The sequence below is a fragment of the Squalius cephalus genome, assembly GCF_949319135.1.
Source record: "Squalius cephalus genome assembly, chromosome: 8".
NCBI lineage: Eukaryota > Metazoa > Chordata > Actinopteri > Cypriniformes > Leuciscidae > Squalius > Squalius cephalus.
Window position 1 is genome coordinate 44,327,164 of NC_137129.1, and position 12,979 is coordinate 44,340,142.

Sequence of the window (12,979 nt, forward strand, 5' to 3'; positions counted from 1 at the left end):
GATGAAACCACAGTGTCCATCTTCGTACTAGACATTTCTGGCTTTTCTTCACTTTGTTCACACACAGACCGATGATGGCGACGATTGCAGAGCGGACATGAAGCACCTTTTGCTCTACAGAACTTTGCTATGTGTCTCGTGCCAAGACACACAAAACATCTGCCCATTTTTTTCAATTTCTCCTTGCGTGCAGCTACTGAATAATCGGGACAACACTCTGACTTATGGGTTGTGCTGTCACAGAATACACAATTTGCTGGAACTGTAGGGCACGCTGTGTGCAACGCAGCAGCTGATGGAGCACTCAGTCTCTTAGGTCGTGATTCACTGCCTGGCACCATCTTATTGAATGGTTTCTGAACGGCATCTCTTTGTACGTAATTGAGTCTCGTGAGCTGCTGTGGTCTTTCTCTGCTCTCAACTTCAAGTTGCAAAAATGCCATGAACTCAGGTACACTCCATACGTCATTTGTGCCAGCCTGACGAGTATAATTGAGTGCAATGTCGTTTGGAATTAACTGCATCAATATTGGGCAAAGAAGGCTACCATAAGTGTCACAGTGAATGCCAGCAGACTCTAAACTGCGAATCTGTATCTCACATTCATCATAGCTGTCTTAATGCTGTAATGTCATATGATTTCCTCACGGGAGTCAGATTCAGCAATTTGGACATATGTGCGTTCACTACGAGATCCTTCCTTCCAAATCTGTCATTGAGCAACGTGATTGCAGCATCATAATTACTATCACTCAATGTAAGCCCTGCTACCGCCTTAGCTGCAGCTCCAGTTAAGTAGGATTTTAAGTAGGTAAACTTTTCCCTTTTGCACAGTGCATCATTTAAGTGAATGGCAGTCTCATATTGGTTCCAAAATTCTTGCCAAGCACTTATTTCTCCATCATATTTGTCAATTATCAACTTTGGCAGTTTAACTGACTGTCTGTTATGCGATCGTTCAGCATTGGCACTTGCGTCACTTTGACGAGCGGTTGAATCTCGGCTGCTGCACTGAATCAGCCTGGTAGCACGTCTTTTCCATAACACAATACGGTCTTTATACTCTTGCGCTCTTTCAACCTCATCCTCGAGTTCGTCTGTCGGCGTTTCGTCCTCTATATGCTTGTCCAGTTCTGATAAGCTTTCCTCTCTTGTACTCAACAATGACAACAGTTCACGTAAATGCTCACAATCCGCGTTGTCCTTGTTGATCTCCTCTTCCATACGAGTTAAAAGCTTTCTGGTCGAAGCTCTAATCGTTCCCCGCTTCCGTCTCATTCGCTCGTGGTGCTCAGCCATTTTCACTCACTCACTCGCGTAGCCGCAAGCTAGCTCCAAACTTCTTATAAAAGTCCGTTAATAAAGTCCATATTCCCGGGTTTCGGCACCATGAAATAATTTGGAGCAAATAATGAAACAGGCGTCATCTCAGCTTTGCAGGCAACTTTACTGAACAAGGATTTGATGATAAACAAAATCACGTTGAAAGCATAACAAAACAGCTGTAGAGCTAATGATACAGACGGACGCTCTGGCTCCACCCCCTTCCTGGTCACACGCGCCACTGCTCATGGGTAATGTAGTTTGTTTGAATATATTGTAAAGGTTAACAACAAAACGGTCATAAACATTAAAGGAACACTCCACCGTTTTTTGAAATAGGGCTTATTCACATTCTTTCCTACATTTAGATAGGTGGGTAAATGCATTTTTGTCTCAGTGCATGCATTGTTTTAGTTTGACAGGGTCGGCACTAGCTTAGCTTAGCATAATGAATGGAATCCTTTGTTGCCAGTTAGCATGTCCTGAGTAAAAGTGATATAAAAAAAATTTAAAACCCACCTAATTACTTCTTGTGGCCTGCGTATTCACAACAAGTACAAATAGTGATGCAGATTAACACTAGGCGATTTCCTAGGCAGATATTGACTTATATATTAAGGACTATATTAGGGGGAAGCACAGGCGAAGCACTGCTACTTGGGCGTGATATCTCTGCGCCCAAGTAGCAGTGCTTCGCCTGTGCTTCGCCCTAATATAGTCCCAAGTCAATATCTGCCTAGGAAATCGCCTAGTGTTAATCTGCATTACTATTTGTACTTGTTGTGAATACGCAGGCCACAAGAAGTAATTAGGTGGGTTTTTTCAATTTTTGAAAAAAAATCACTTTTACTCAGGACATGCTAACTGGCAACAAAGGATTCCATTCATTATGCTAAGCTAAGCTAGTGCCGACCCTGTCAAACTAAAACAATGCATGCACTGAGACAAAAATGCATTTGCCCACCTATCTAAATGTAGGAAAGAAGGTGAATAAGCCCTATTTCAAAAAACGGTGGAGTGGTCCTTTAAAGCAATTATAATCATTTAACCTTAGTTATAATTATTCAACGTCAATCAACTGCAACTTATAAATTGCAACATGACCTGAGCAGACTTATGATGTCCGTATACCCCATCCCCTGCCCTCGTTCTGTTTTATTTATTAATGTTCTTCTCACTGTTAATGTCTGTAACCTTTCATTTGCAAAACTAAAAGTACCTGAGCAGACATTTGTCCATTGCCTGGGTATAAAACAAAATATATATCTTTCTCTGTCTGAATTTATTTGTGCAGTCACACACACACGGTTAATTAATTATACATAAATTGTTTGGATAGTGACAGTATGAACAGCAACACTGCAGTTTGGGGTTGGTGAAGGAAGGTTTACAATAAATTTTTATTGAGAAACAGATTTTTTTTCAAGTGTGTTGGGGTTTAGATGATTCCTCTTCTTGGACAAAACCTCTCCAGCCTGGGAAAAGATCCTTTCACAAGATACAGAGGATGTAGTGGAACATAAAAATGCCAGTGCCAGCTGGTAATAAGTGACAAAATAACGCCAACATTTTCCTATTTACATGTTGTGATTTGTATAGTCACAGTGTGTACAAATAACAGTTACAAGGTCATATGAGACAGAAGTAGCAGTGCTTCGCCTTCTGAGATTATAGTTCCCAGCATTTAAATGTTTAAAAGATGGTTGTGTCTCATATGACCTTGTAATTTGTACACACTGTGACTATACAAATCACAACATGTAAATAGGAAAATGTTGGCATTATTTTGTCACTTATTGGGATTAGTATGCTAGCTGTAGCCATTTACATCCAGTCTTTGTGCTAAGCTAGGCTAGCAGTGGGTGCGTCAAACAGCACGCACGGAGATGAGAAGGGTATGTATGAACTTGTCTAACTCTGGGGGATACGGTGAATAAGCTAAAGTCCCAAAAAGTCGGCGTGTTCCTTTAAGGACTCATTAGACGGTATACAAATGAAAGCTACACTCTTAAATACATTGTGAGGTTTCCGCAGATTTTTCCGCTGCAGTGCTGGACAAACAGCAATCAAATGACCCTTCTCATGACAGTAGAAACATTCTCGAGCTACCAAAGAGGTGTCGAGCAATGGATCATCCCTTTGAGTAACTACAGCATGCTTAGAACCGTGAGTATGATCTATTGAGGTGTGTTGCGAAGAATGCGATGACAAAAAAACTACTTTGTGAGTGAGCACAAACTTATCTCCAAAGATAGCCGCATCAGCAAGAGATTAAACTTTCTGTTGTCTAAATTGACCACAATTTTTTTCAGATATACAGTTTTTAAACTCCTCAACCAAAATCAACTCTTTCAACTGTTCAAAAGTCGTGATTTTACTCGCAGTACACCATTTCTCAAATAAGGTGGTCTTCAAGCGAGCGAACTCAACAAATGTTTGGCTGGGGATTTTTACATGTCTAGGTGTCAGCTGGTCAATCAGGGCATGGCACCAATCAGACTGCAGGAACCAATCCGGTCTTCTTCCTGGATAAAAGCAAACACCTCCCACAACAGCATAAAAACACAAACAGACCAAAAGGGATGCAACAACATTCAAGGATAAACTCGCACATTTTAAACATTCAAAGGTTTTTGTCCAGTTGTATATCTACAAATTGTGTTTTGCATTTCTGAAATGTATTTTATGAATATATATAATTTTATTTTGCGCATGTGAATTGCTTTATATGAATATTATTATTTTTTTCACGCACAATAATTTGGTTTTATGCATGTGAAATTGTCTACACGTGTGAATTTTTTTTTTTTTTTGCGTGAATTACTAATGAGATTGATTTGGCTCCATAGAACCCAGCTTTCCTGCCTAAAGTTCTTAATACCTGCACGAGGAAATATATCACACTGTGCAAGTGATGTTTGGATATTTTATTAACATTTTCTTACATATTGTACCTTTAATTGGCTGACTTGTAGTAGCATTTCATTGAACACACACACACAAAATAAAAAAAAATAATAAAAAAAAGAATCAATAGATGCTCTTAAGAACACATTAATTTGGTCCCTGTATTAAAAAAGCTATTTAAGAACAGTTTCATCAGTGCAAAAACATGAAATTTCTATGCTTCTCCTATAATTTTTTTAATAGCCAGCAGCAATACTACTGATGTAGAAATGTATTGGTTACAAGCAGGGTTTAAAATTAATATATATTGATTTTTGATCATTTTTGAAATTGAAAATTTGGATTTCATTCATTCATTCAACAAAATCCTGTCATCCAGCATCTCCTCCCTACTCTTTCATCCTCACCAAAAATGTATTTTAGGAGGACAGATCAATACAGTACACAGAACATAAAAACAAAAATTGTATGTTGGAACATGTATGTTATGAAAATGAATGTTGACAAATGAAAATATGACATGAAAACATATCTATGAAATAATGAACGTATGACTAGAAAAAAATAACACTGCTAGATTATAATGCATCAATGTTCTCGAAAAGTAAACATCTAAGGAATAGCTGCTTGAGGTAAAGCTGAAGAGTAAATGATCTCCAGTAAACTAAAGCCCGTTCTTTGACACATCCTATGTGATTGATGATCAGATATCCTAATATAAACGTAACATTACAACTTGCATCTGCACAAAAGGACGCGCATGTGAATTACTTTTTTACAGTCAGTGGTTTGAAAGGGAAACTCTGGATGTGCTCTTCCCTTAAAGGAACACTCCACCGTTTTTTGAAATAGGGCTTATTCACCGTCTTTCCTACATTTAGATAGGTGGACAAACGCATGTTTGTCTCAGTGCATGGATTGTTTTAGTTTGACAGGGTCGGCGCGAGCTTAGCTTAGCTTAATGAATGGAATCCTTTGTTGCCAGCTAGCATGTCCTGAGTAAAAGTGATCAAAACATTTTTTTTTAAACTAATTACTTCTTGTGGCCTGCATATTTAAAATGAGTACAAATAGCGATGCAGATTAAAGGTCCCATTGTATGGATTATTTTTATTATTTTATAATGTTTCCAGGGGTGCCCTTATAATGTTAGTATGTTTTTTAGATCAAAAGTTGTTATAATTTAGAAATAAAAGGCATATTTCCTAGCCTGATTTCATCTCCTGATTTGAACACTCTGTTTGAAGGGGCGTGTCTGTGTGAGACATCAGTGTAAACGCCCACTGCTGTGATTGGCTGCTGTGAGACTTCAGTGTAAACGCCCTCTGCTGTGATTGGCTGACATGCTTGCATATGAAATATCTGGCATTACATGTGGAACTATCTGGAAAACTTTTACTATTACAGCTATTATACGTTTTTACTATTACAGCTATCTGGATTAACGAATCGTGAGAAGTTTTTTAAGTATTTAGATCTATTACCATCACATAAAAGGTTGCAGTGATGAGCATTGAGCAGATGACAGTCTGTTGATCGCGTGAAAGATCTTATCATTGCAACGCAGTTTCTGCACTCACTAATGATTTCACCAATGCAAACATGAGGCATATAAATACAGTAAGAGCTTCGTTGTGCAGTGTAACAGCGTCATTGATTTCATAACGAGTTTTGGCAAGTGTCCAGATAAACTCGCGCTGTGTGTCACAGCTTGGGCGATTGGAAAGGGATTGTTCTTTGATCGCTTTCTGTATATTAATCACAGTTTAAGTACGATTATTTTCATCCTACTAAGAGAAACGATGTGAAGTTGATCGCTACTTCCATATTAAATCACTACTTGTACTTACCGCTTGCTGGAATATAGTTGAAATAGTCCCCTTCGTCAGTATGAAACGCTGAGAGAAGCCTGTTTGATATTATCCCAGGTTAGAAAAACAGTCCGTGGTGAAATGGACAGAACAAACTAACAACTTCGAATTAAACTTTTGCGGTATCCGATTATAGATAAACATCAACCACGTCTGTCGTTCGCCATCAATACGCCTGTGTTCCTGTGGGCGGAGGTTAGTGAAAAAACGGTTTTAGTGACGTCATTAAAGAAGGAAGTAGAGGGATGTAGTTCAATCCAGCCGTTTTTTGTAGTCAACTTCTGTTAAATAAAATATCTCGCTTGGCATTGAACTTTGAGCTTTATAATTTTACAGATATTATTTATACTCTAACAACAACATTACACACTAACTAAAGTTTGAAACATGGGATCGCGAAGAACGGGACCTTTAACACTAGGTGATTTCCTAGGCAGATATTGACTTGGGACTATATTGGGGGATGCACAGGCGAAGCACTGCTACTAGGGCGCAGAGATATCACACTGAACAACACCTGAAATCCCTCAACTTCCGTCAACATACCAGCGTGAATAGTAGCCGCTATTTTTCCTACAGTAGACAGTGAATGGCGATGAACATGGTGGATTTTGTGAGAGATGAAGAGGGTGACTTCTCAGACAGTCAAGATCCAGAACCATACCTCTATGAACCAGAGTTTCAGAAGAGGAGCTGCGTGCATTAGAAACAGAACGACAGGAGGAGGAGGTTGTGATCGCTCAACAGGCTGAGGACGTGAGGATGAGAGTCAACATGAACTGGTGGTGACTGTGATATCTCTGCGCCCAAGTAGCAGTTCTTCGCCTGTGCTTCACTCCAATATAGTCCCAAGTCAATCTCTGCCTAGGAAATCGCCTAGCGTTGTACTCGTTGTGAATATGCAGTCCACAATAAGTAATTAGTTTTTTTTTTTTTTATGTTTTTATCACTTTTACTCATGACATGCTATCTGGCAACAAAGGATTCCATTCATTATGCTAAGCTAAGCTAGCGGTAGCGCTTCCAAACTAAAACAACGCATGCACTGAGACAAACATGCGTTTGTCCACCTATCTAAATGTATGAAAAAAGGTGAATAAGCCCTATTTCAAAAAACGGTGGAGTGTTCCTTTAACAACAACGCTGATACACGACCATCTAAAGCACAGAGAATTTAAAACATTCTATGACAATTCTGTTCTCATTATAGTGTATATTGGTGCTTCACATCTTGCACTAAATTTTATTTTTCATGATAGAAAGTGATTACAGTCATTACTACACGTTTTCGAAGCCATAACTAGAAACAACTTTAAATAAACAGGTTTACTGTTAAAAAATTAGAACTAAATACCACTGCTGCATTATTAATATCCGCTAATTCTGGACTATTGCAAGTTCCCAGGGCAAGACTAAAAAAATAGAGGTGATCGTGCCTTTTCTGTCATCGGCCCTAAACTATGGAATAGACTCCCGGTTCATATCAGAACTGCCCCAACTGCATTTACTTTTAAGTCTACTCTTAAGACTCATTTATTTTCTTTGTCGTTTAATATATCTTGATCTTTATCTCTCTTAATATCATCAATGATTTTGAAAAAGAAATAGCTTATCTAAAAGAAATATGACCATCTCAAATAACCCAATCATAGTCAGTAATGTCAGGCATTGTATTTGAGCTGAAACTGAAGAGTGAATGTACGATTGGTAAACTGCAGCGTTTTGCTAACTGGTTATTAAACTCAACCAAACGCGTCTTATATTTGTGATTAATCGGATAGACAACATAAAAGTAACTTGACTAGCAACTTTTTAAACTAGCAACTTGACCGTGCTAGTCTGATGTGTAACTCGTGAATTCGCTCTTGCTTTAATAGCGCACTGAAAAACTAAGGCACAGAGAATTTACAACATTCTATAACAATCGTGTTCTCATTATAATGTTATGCATATTACAGATTGGCACTGCACATCTTGCACTGAACTGCATTCCATGGTCAAAGTTATTCTAGGCATCACTACAGTGCGTGCTTTAAAATCCAGTTTCACTTTATTTCGCCAGTCTGGAAAGCGTGCTGTCTAACGCTAACCAATCAGACCTCAAGAAGCGCCCCAAATGCAGCAATAACCATTTTTGTGATCATCGTTTTCATGAGTACTCCAATAGTTGATCGCTCTTGCTCATCTCTACTTCATGGAATCTGGTTGCTTGTTCCTGTTCAGATGTTGACGAGTTATCTTGATTAATATAATCAGAGCCATCAGAGCCAACGGAGCCACAATCCAAACCCAAGCAGCTTGAAGGGGAAAGAAACTATTATTAAACATTTTTAAAAATGTTATAACGGTCTCAGTGTCTTTGGTTTTACTTACAGTGTGGTTCAGTGTCATCAGTTCTGTTCAGATCATTTCCCTCAGATTCTGAAGAGGATATTGAAAGCTTAGTCACACAGTTTAGTATTAATTTGCTGTTCAAATTATGAAAGATAAAGCTTTCCTGCTTTCTGCTTTCCTGTAGCTCAAACAGTAGAGCGTTGGTGCTTGCAACAGCAAGGTCATGGGTTTGATTCTCAGGAAAAGCAAGAACTGATAAAAATGTAAATGTGCACCTTGAAATGCAATGTAAGTCACTTTGGATAAAAGCATCTGCCAAATGCATACATGTAAATGTAATAGGGGTGTAACAATATTCTAGGGCTGTAGTCAACCAAAGAAATGCTTAGTCGACCAAAGTCATGTCCTGCGCAACGAGTAGTCGACTAAAAAAAAAAAAAAAACGCGATTTTGACATTTAGCCTATTAAACATTAATAAAAAAAAAATTAAACAATTGTCATAGAGCATTTATAAAACAACAACGAAAAAAATCAATAATACATAAAAATATAATAATAATACAATTCTTTGAAAATTAAGTGATTTTTTTTAACTGCAAAGTGACAGTGCAAAGCTCTGTCCTAGGTCTATAGTGACAGTCACAATCGCGCACCTGACCACACCACACGCTACAAAAAATATAACTGCTAAAATTGCCAAATAATGAAAAAACCTAACAAAAGCTCTCATTTATACAGGCTGTAACTAGCCTATATTCTTCTTTACTTTCAAAGCTATGGGTTAACTTTTGTCCAGCCGATCTAGGCGTTTTAAAACAAACACACAAAACATCCAAATAGCCTAAAAAACAATCATAATAATAGGCTGTATAGAAGGAAGGCCTATAGGTTTATTTTCGTTTTATTTTGTAATAAATAAGAAGCAAATACGGTATAACAGACAATATAATCGGGCGCCCGCGCGGTCACATTGCACGTTAACTGGAGCTCATCTCATCCTAACTTAACGAAACTAAGTGTATGCCTCACACAGACATGAGAGATACATCAAATACACAAAGCTTGAAATGTCTTTAAACGAAATAATTCAAAAAGAAAAAAGAAATAGGCCACTCTCTGATTATGATCCATTATGTGCATTTCTCTCTGTAGGCTCGTTCACTACGGAGATGGCGATCGTCAACTTCATATTTGCAGTCGTCAGAAAACACTAGTTTATTAATAAAAATCAATGCACTCATCACCGGATTTATGCACATCTTGCTTGTTGCACGCACACATATTATGTCGAAATAACGAGATATTATGTTGAAATAACATTATTAATAATAGCCTACATCTTTTAAAATATTTGATTGAATGCTGAATGTTGCGCTTGATCAATTTAATAATAATTTAAACAATTTAATAACTCCGCTTCGCGTCGTGACCGCATTACCACCTCGGGTGTGCATTATTTTTCTAATAATTCAACGGCCTGTCGTCAATTATTCCTTACTTGTTCCGTTACCTCCAACCCCTGTTTTAAATCGCCGGATCCATCCATCCTTTGCGCTCCGGGACTTCCCACTTTACAAATTAAGCTCTGGTTCTAACTGAATGAATACAGCAAAACTACCTATATTCCTTACTGAGCGCGAAGCAGCGGTGCAGACAGCCACAGGTGCGGTTCCCGAGTGTTCTACGTGATGCGCTAAACTGTGGCGCTGTTACAAAATAGCCTAAATTAAAGCATTTAAAGTTGGGGATAAAACATAGGCTAATTATATTTAGAATACAGTAATATATAACTGCTTATAAAGGAATAAATATCAAGGTAAATCAATGAAAATTTCTTTATTGGTGAAAAAAAATAAAAAATAAAAAATTATGCAACTGGTCGACCAATGAGTATGTCAGTCGACCAAGACGGCATCGACAGATTAGTCGACTAAACGACTAAAGTTGACAGCCCTACAATATTCAAACCGAACCGAAAAGCCGCGATACACCTCCCACGATACGTATCGTGATACTCTCATGGCGTACCGAGGACGCCCCGCCCCCTGCTGCCCCCGCCCAGCCCCGGCTCAATGGAGCTCATGCTTTTTGTGTAGTACACAATGAATACAGCGTTATAGCCTAACCACCATTAACACCCTATAATAGCAAGCTCCGTATTTTGTTACTTTCGATAATAAGCAAGGTGTAATCTTTCAAATTCTATCTATTTGATCACGAAATTCAAACAATAACAGATCACTGTACTAGCTCCTCATTTAAAGCGGCAGCGCGGAGCGCGAGTAAACGCGATTCTCTTCCTCAGTTACAGAATAAACATGAATGGACACCTGAAGGTATGTTAAAAGATAAAGTATACTTACTGAAAGTCATCATAACTTGTGTAATCAATCGATCAGTGTTTCAGCAGCGGAAAGACGGCAATAAAACGTCTTAGTTTGTCACATAGCCTTATATTTACCTCAGGCAAGTCATTCAGTGCCCACAGCTTACTGCGGTCAAGTGGGCCGCGCGTTGAAAATACACGGTCAAGCCAGCCGCACATTTTTTTTAGTATGCGCGTCTATTTGTGTACTTACGGTATGGGTGCTGGAAGAGGCCAAAATTGATTTTAAGACGCATTTTCTGCTATTTTCCATCTTATTAGGACCTAAATAATGAAATTTCATGATTTTTGTATTAAATACGATTTTTATTTGTGTTTAATCTTTATTATTTTAATGTTTGTAGGCCTATATATGATTTACATTAATTATTACATAATTTATTCATGTTCATATTAATGGTAATTATTATACATCATTCTTTTTTTTTACATTTTCATGATTTTTTTAAGATATCACTTTTATATTTGTTTATTTTTTATTATTTTAATAATTGTAGGCCTATATATGATTTACATTATTTATTACATAATTTATTCATGTTCATATTAATGGTAATTAATATACATCATTCATTTTCTATTGTAAATTTTAATGTTTAATATATGATACATTAATTATTATACTTTTAATTAATGTGAATTAAATTTAAATACAATTATGTAAATTAAATTATTAATGTTAATTATCATACAATAATTGATTTGCATTTTTATTGCTGATTTTAATGTTTGTATATATAAAGCATTCATTAATTATTATACATCTTGTATTAATGTTTGTTTGTTTATTTATTTATTTACTTACATTTTAAATAAATAACAAATATGACACAACAGACTTTTGGAGCCTTTTAATCTGTTAATTCTCATTGAATTGCCTAAAAACCTGATCTATGAAATATACATTCATACCTGATGTATTAAATATGATACTCAAAACACACACACACACACACACACACACACACACACACACACACACACACAGGCATTTTATATATAAAAGGTCACAGTTTTGCCATTTTATTTTACGTTCTAGCACTTACATAATGTCCCATTTTCAAACACTCATATGAGTGACCCTGACTATTACTGTATTTATTTTCATGTAATTTTACTGTATAGTTTTGGAGAAAAGTAAAGGCCAATTCACCCCATCATCAAAGTGCATTCTAGCACTTACACCATGTCCCATTTTCAAACACTCATAAAAAGTGTTCCTTCATAGGTTTGCTCATTCTTTCACTTGATTCCTGTTCAGGGTGACCCTGGCTATTACTGCTATCATTTTCATGTCATTTTACTGTATAGTTTTGGAGAAAATTAAAGACAAACTCACCCCAATCATCAAAGTGCATTCTAGCGCTTACACCATGTCCCATTTTCAAACACTTATGAAAAGTGTTCCTTCATAGGTTTTTTCTCATTCTTTCATTTGATTCCTGTTCAGAATGACCCTGACTATTACTGTAATTATTTTCAAATAATTTTACTGTATAGTTTTGGAGAAAATTAAAGGCCAATTCACCCCAATCATCAAAGTGCATTCTAGCGCTTACAACATGTCCCATTTTCAAACAATCATAAAAAGTGTTCCTTCATAGGTTTGCTCATTCTTTCATTTGATTCCTGTTCAGAGTAACGTTGACTATTACTGTATTTATTTTCAAATAATTTTACTGTATAGGTTTGGAGAAAATTAAAGACAAACTCACCTCAATCATCAAAGTGCATTATAGCACTTACACCATGTCCCATTTTCAAACACTCATAAAAAGTGTTCCTTCATAGGTTTGCTCATTCTTTCACTCGGTTCCTGTTCAGAGTGACCCTGAGTATTAGTGTATTTATTTATAAGTAATTTTACTGTATAGTTTTGGAGAAAATTAAAGACAAACTCACCCCAATCATCAAAGTGCATTCTAGCGCTTACACAATGTCCCATTTTCAAACACTCATAAAAAGTGTTTCTTCATAGGTTTGCTCATTCTTTCAGTTGATTCATGTGCGGAGTGACGCTGGCTATTACTGTATTTATTTACAAGTCATTTTACTGTATAGTTTTGGAGAAAACTAAAGGCCAATTCACCCTAATTATCAAAGTGCATTTTATAGCACTAACACCATGTCCCATTTTCAAACACTCATAAAAAGTGT

General features: G+C 36.9%; 1 protein-coding gene across 2 annotated transcripts in view; it reads right to left on the reverse strand.

Moving 5' to 3' along the window:
- Window positions 1-4,142: 4,142 nt before the first annotated feature.
- Window positions 4,143-12,979, reverse strand: part of LOC307163739 (uncharacterized protein) — a 40,100-nt gene continuing 31,263 nt past the window's right edge. Inside the window, exons 5-7 of one of the 2 annotated variants that reach the window (XR_013822127.1) lie at window positions 8,475-8,522; window positions 7,244-8,398; window positions 4,143-5,061 (exon numbers count right to left, since the gene is read on the reverse strand). Coding sequence is in view for 1 of the 2 variants with exons in the window: in XM_079879959.1 (XP_079736085.1) it covers window positions 8,289-8,398; window positions 8,475-8,522 (158 nt within the window). In the remaining variant the exon portion in view is untranslated. Of the gene's footprint in view, window positions 8,399-8,474; window positions 8,523-12,979 lie in introns of both variants that reach the window. The other variant, XM_079879959.1, reaches the window with a different exon arrangement.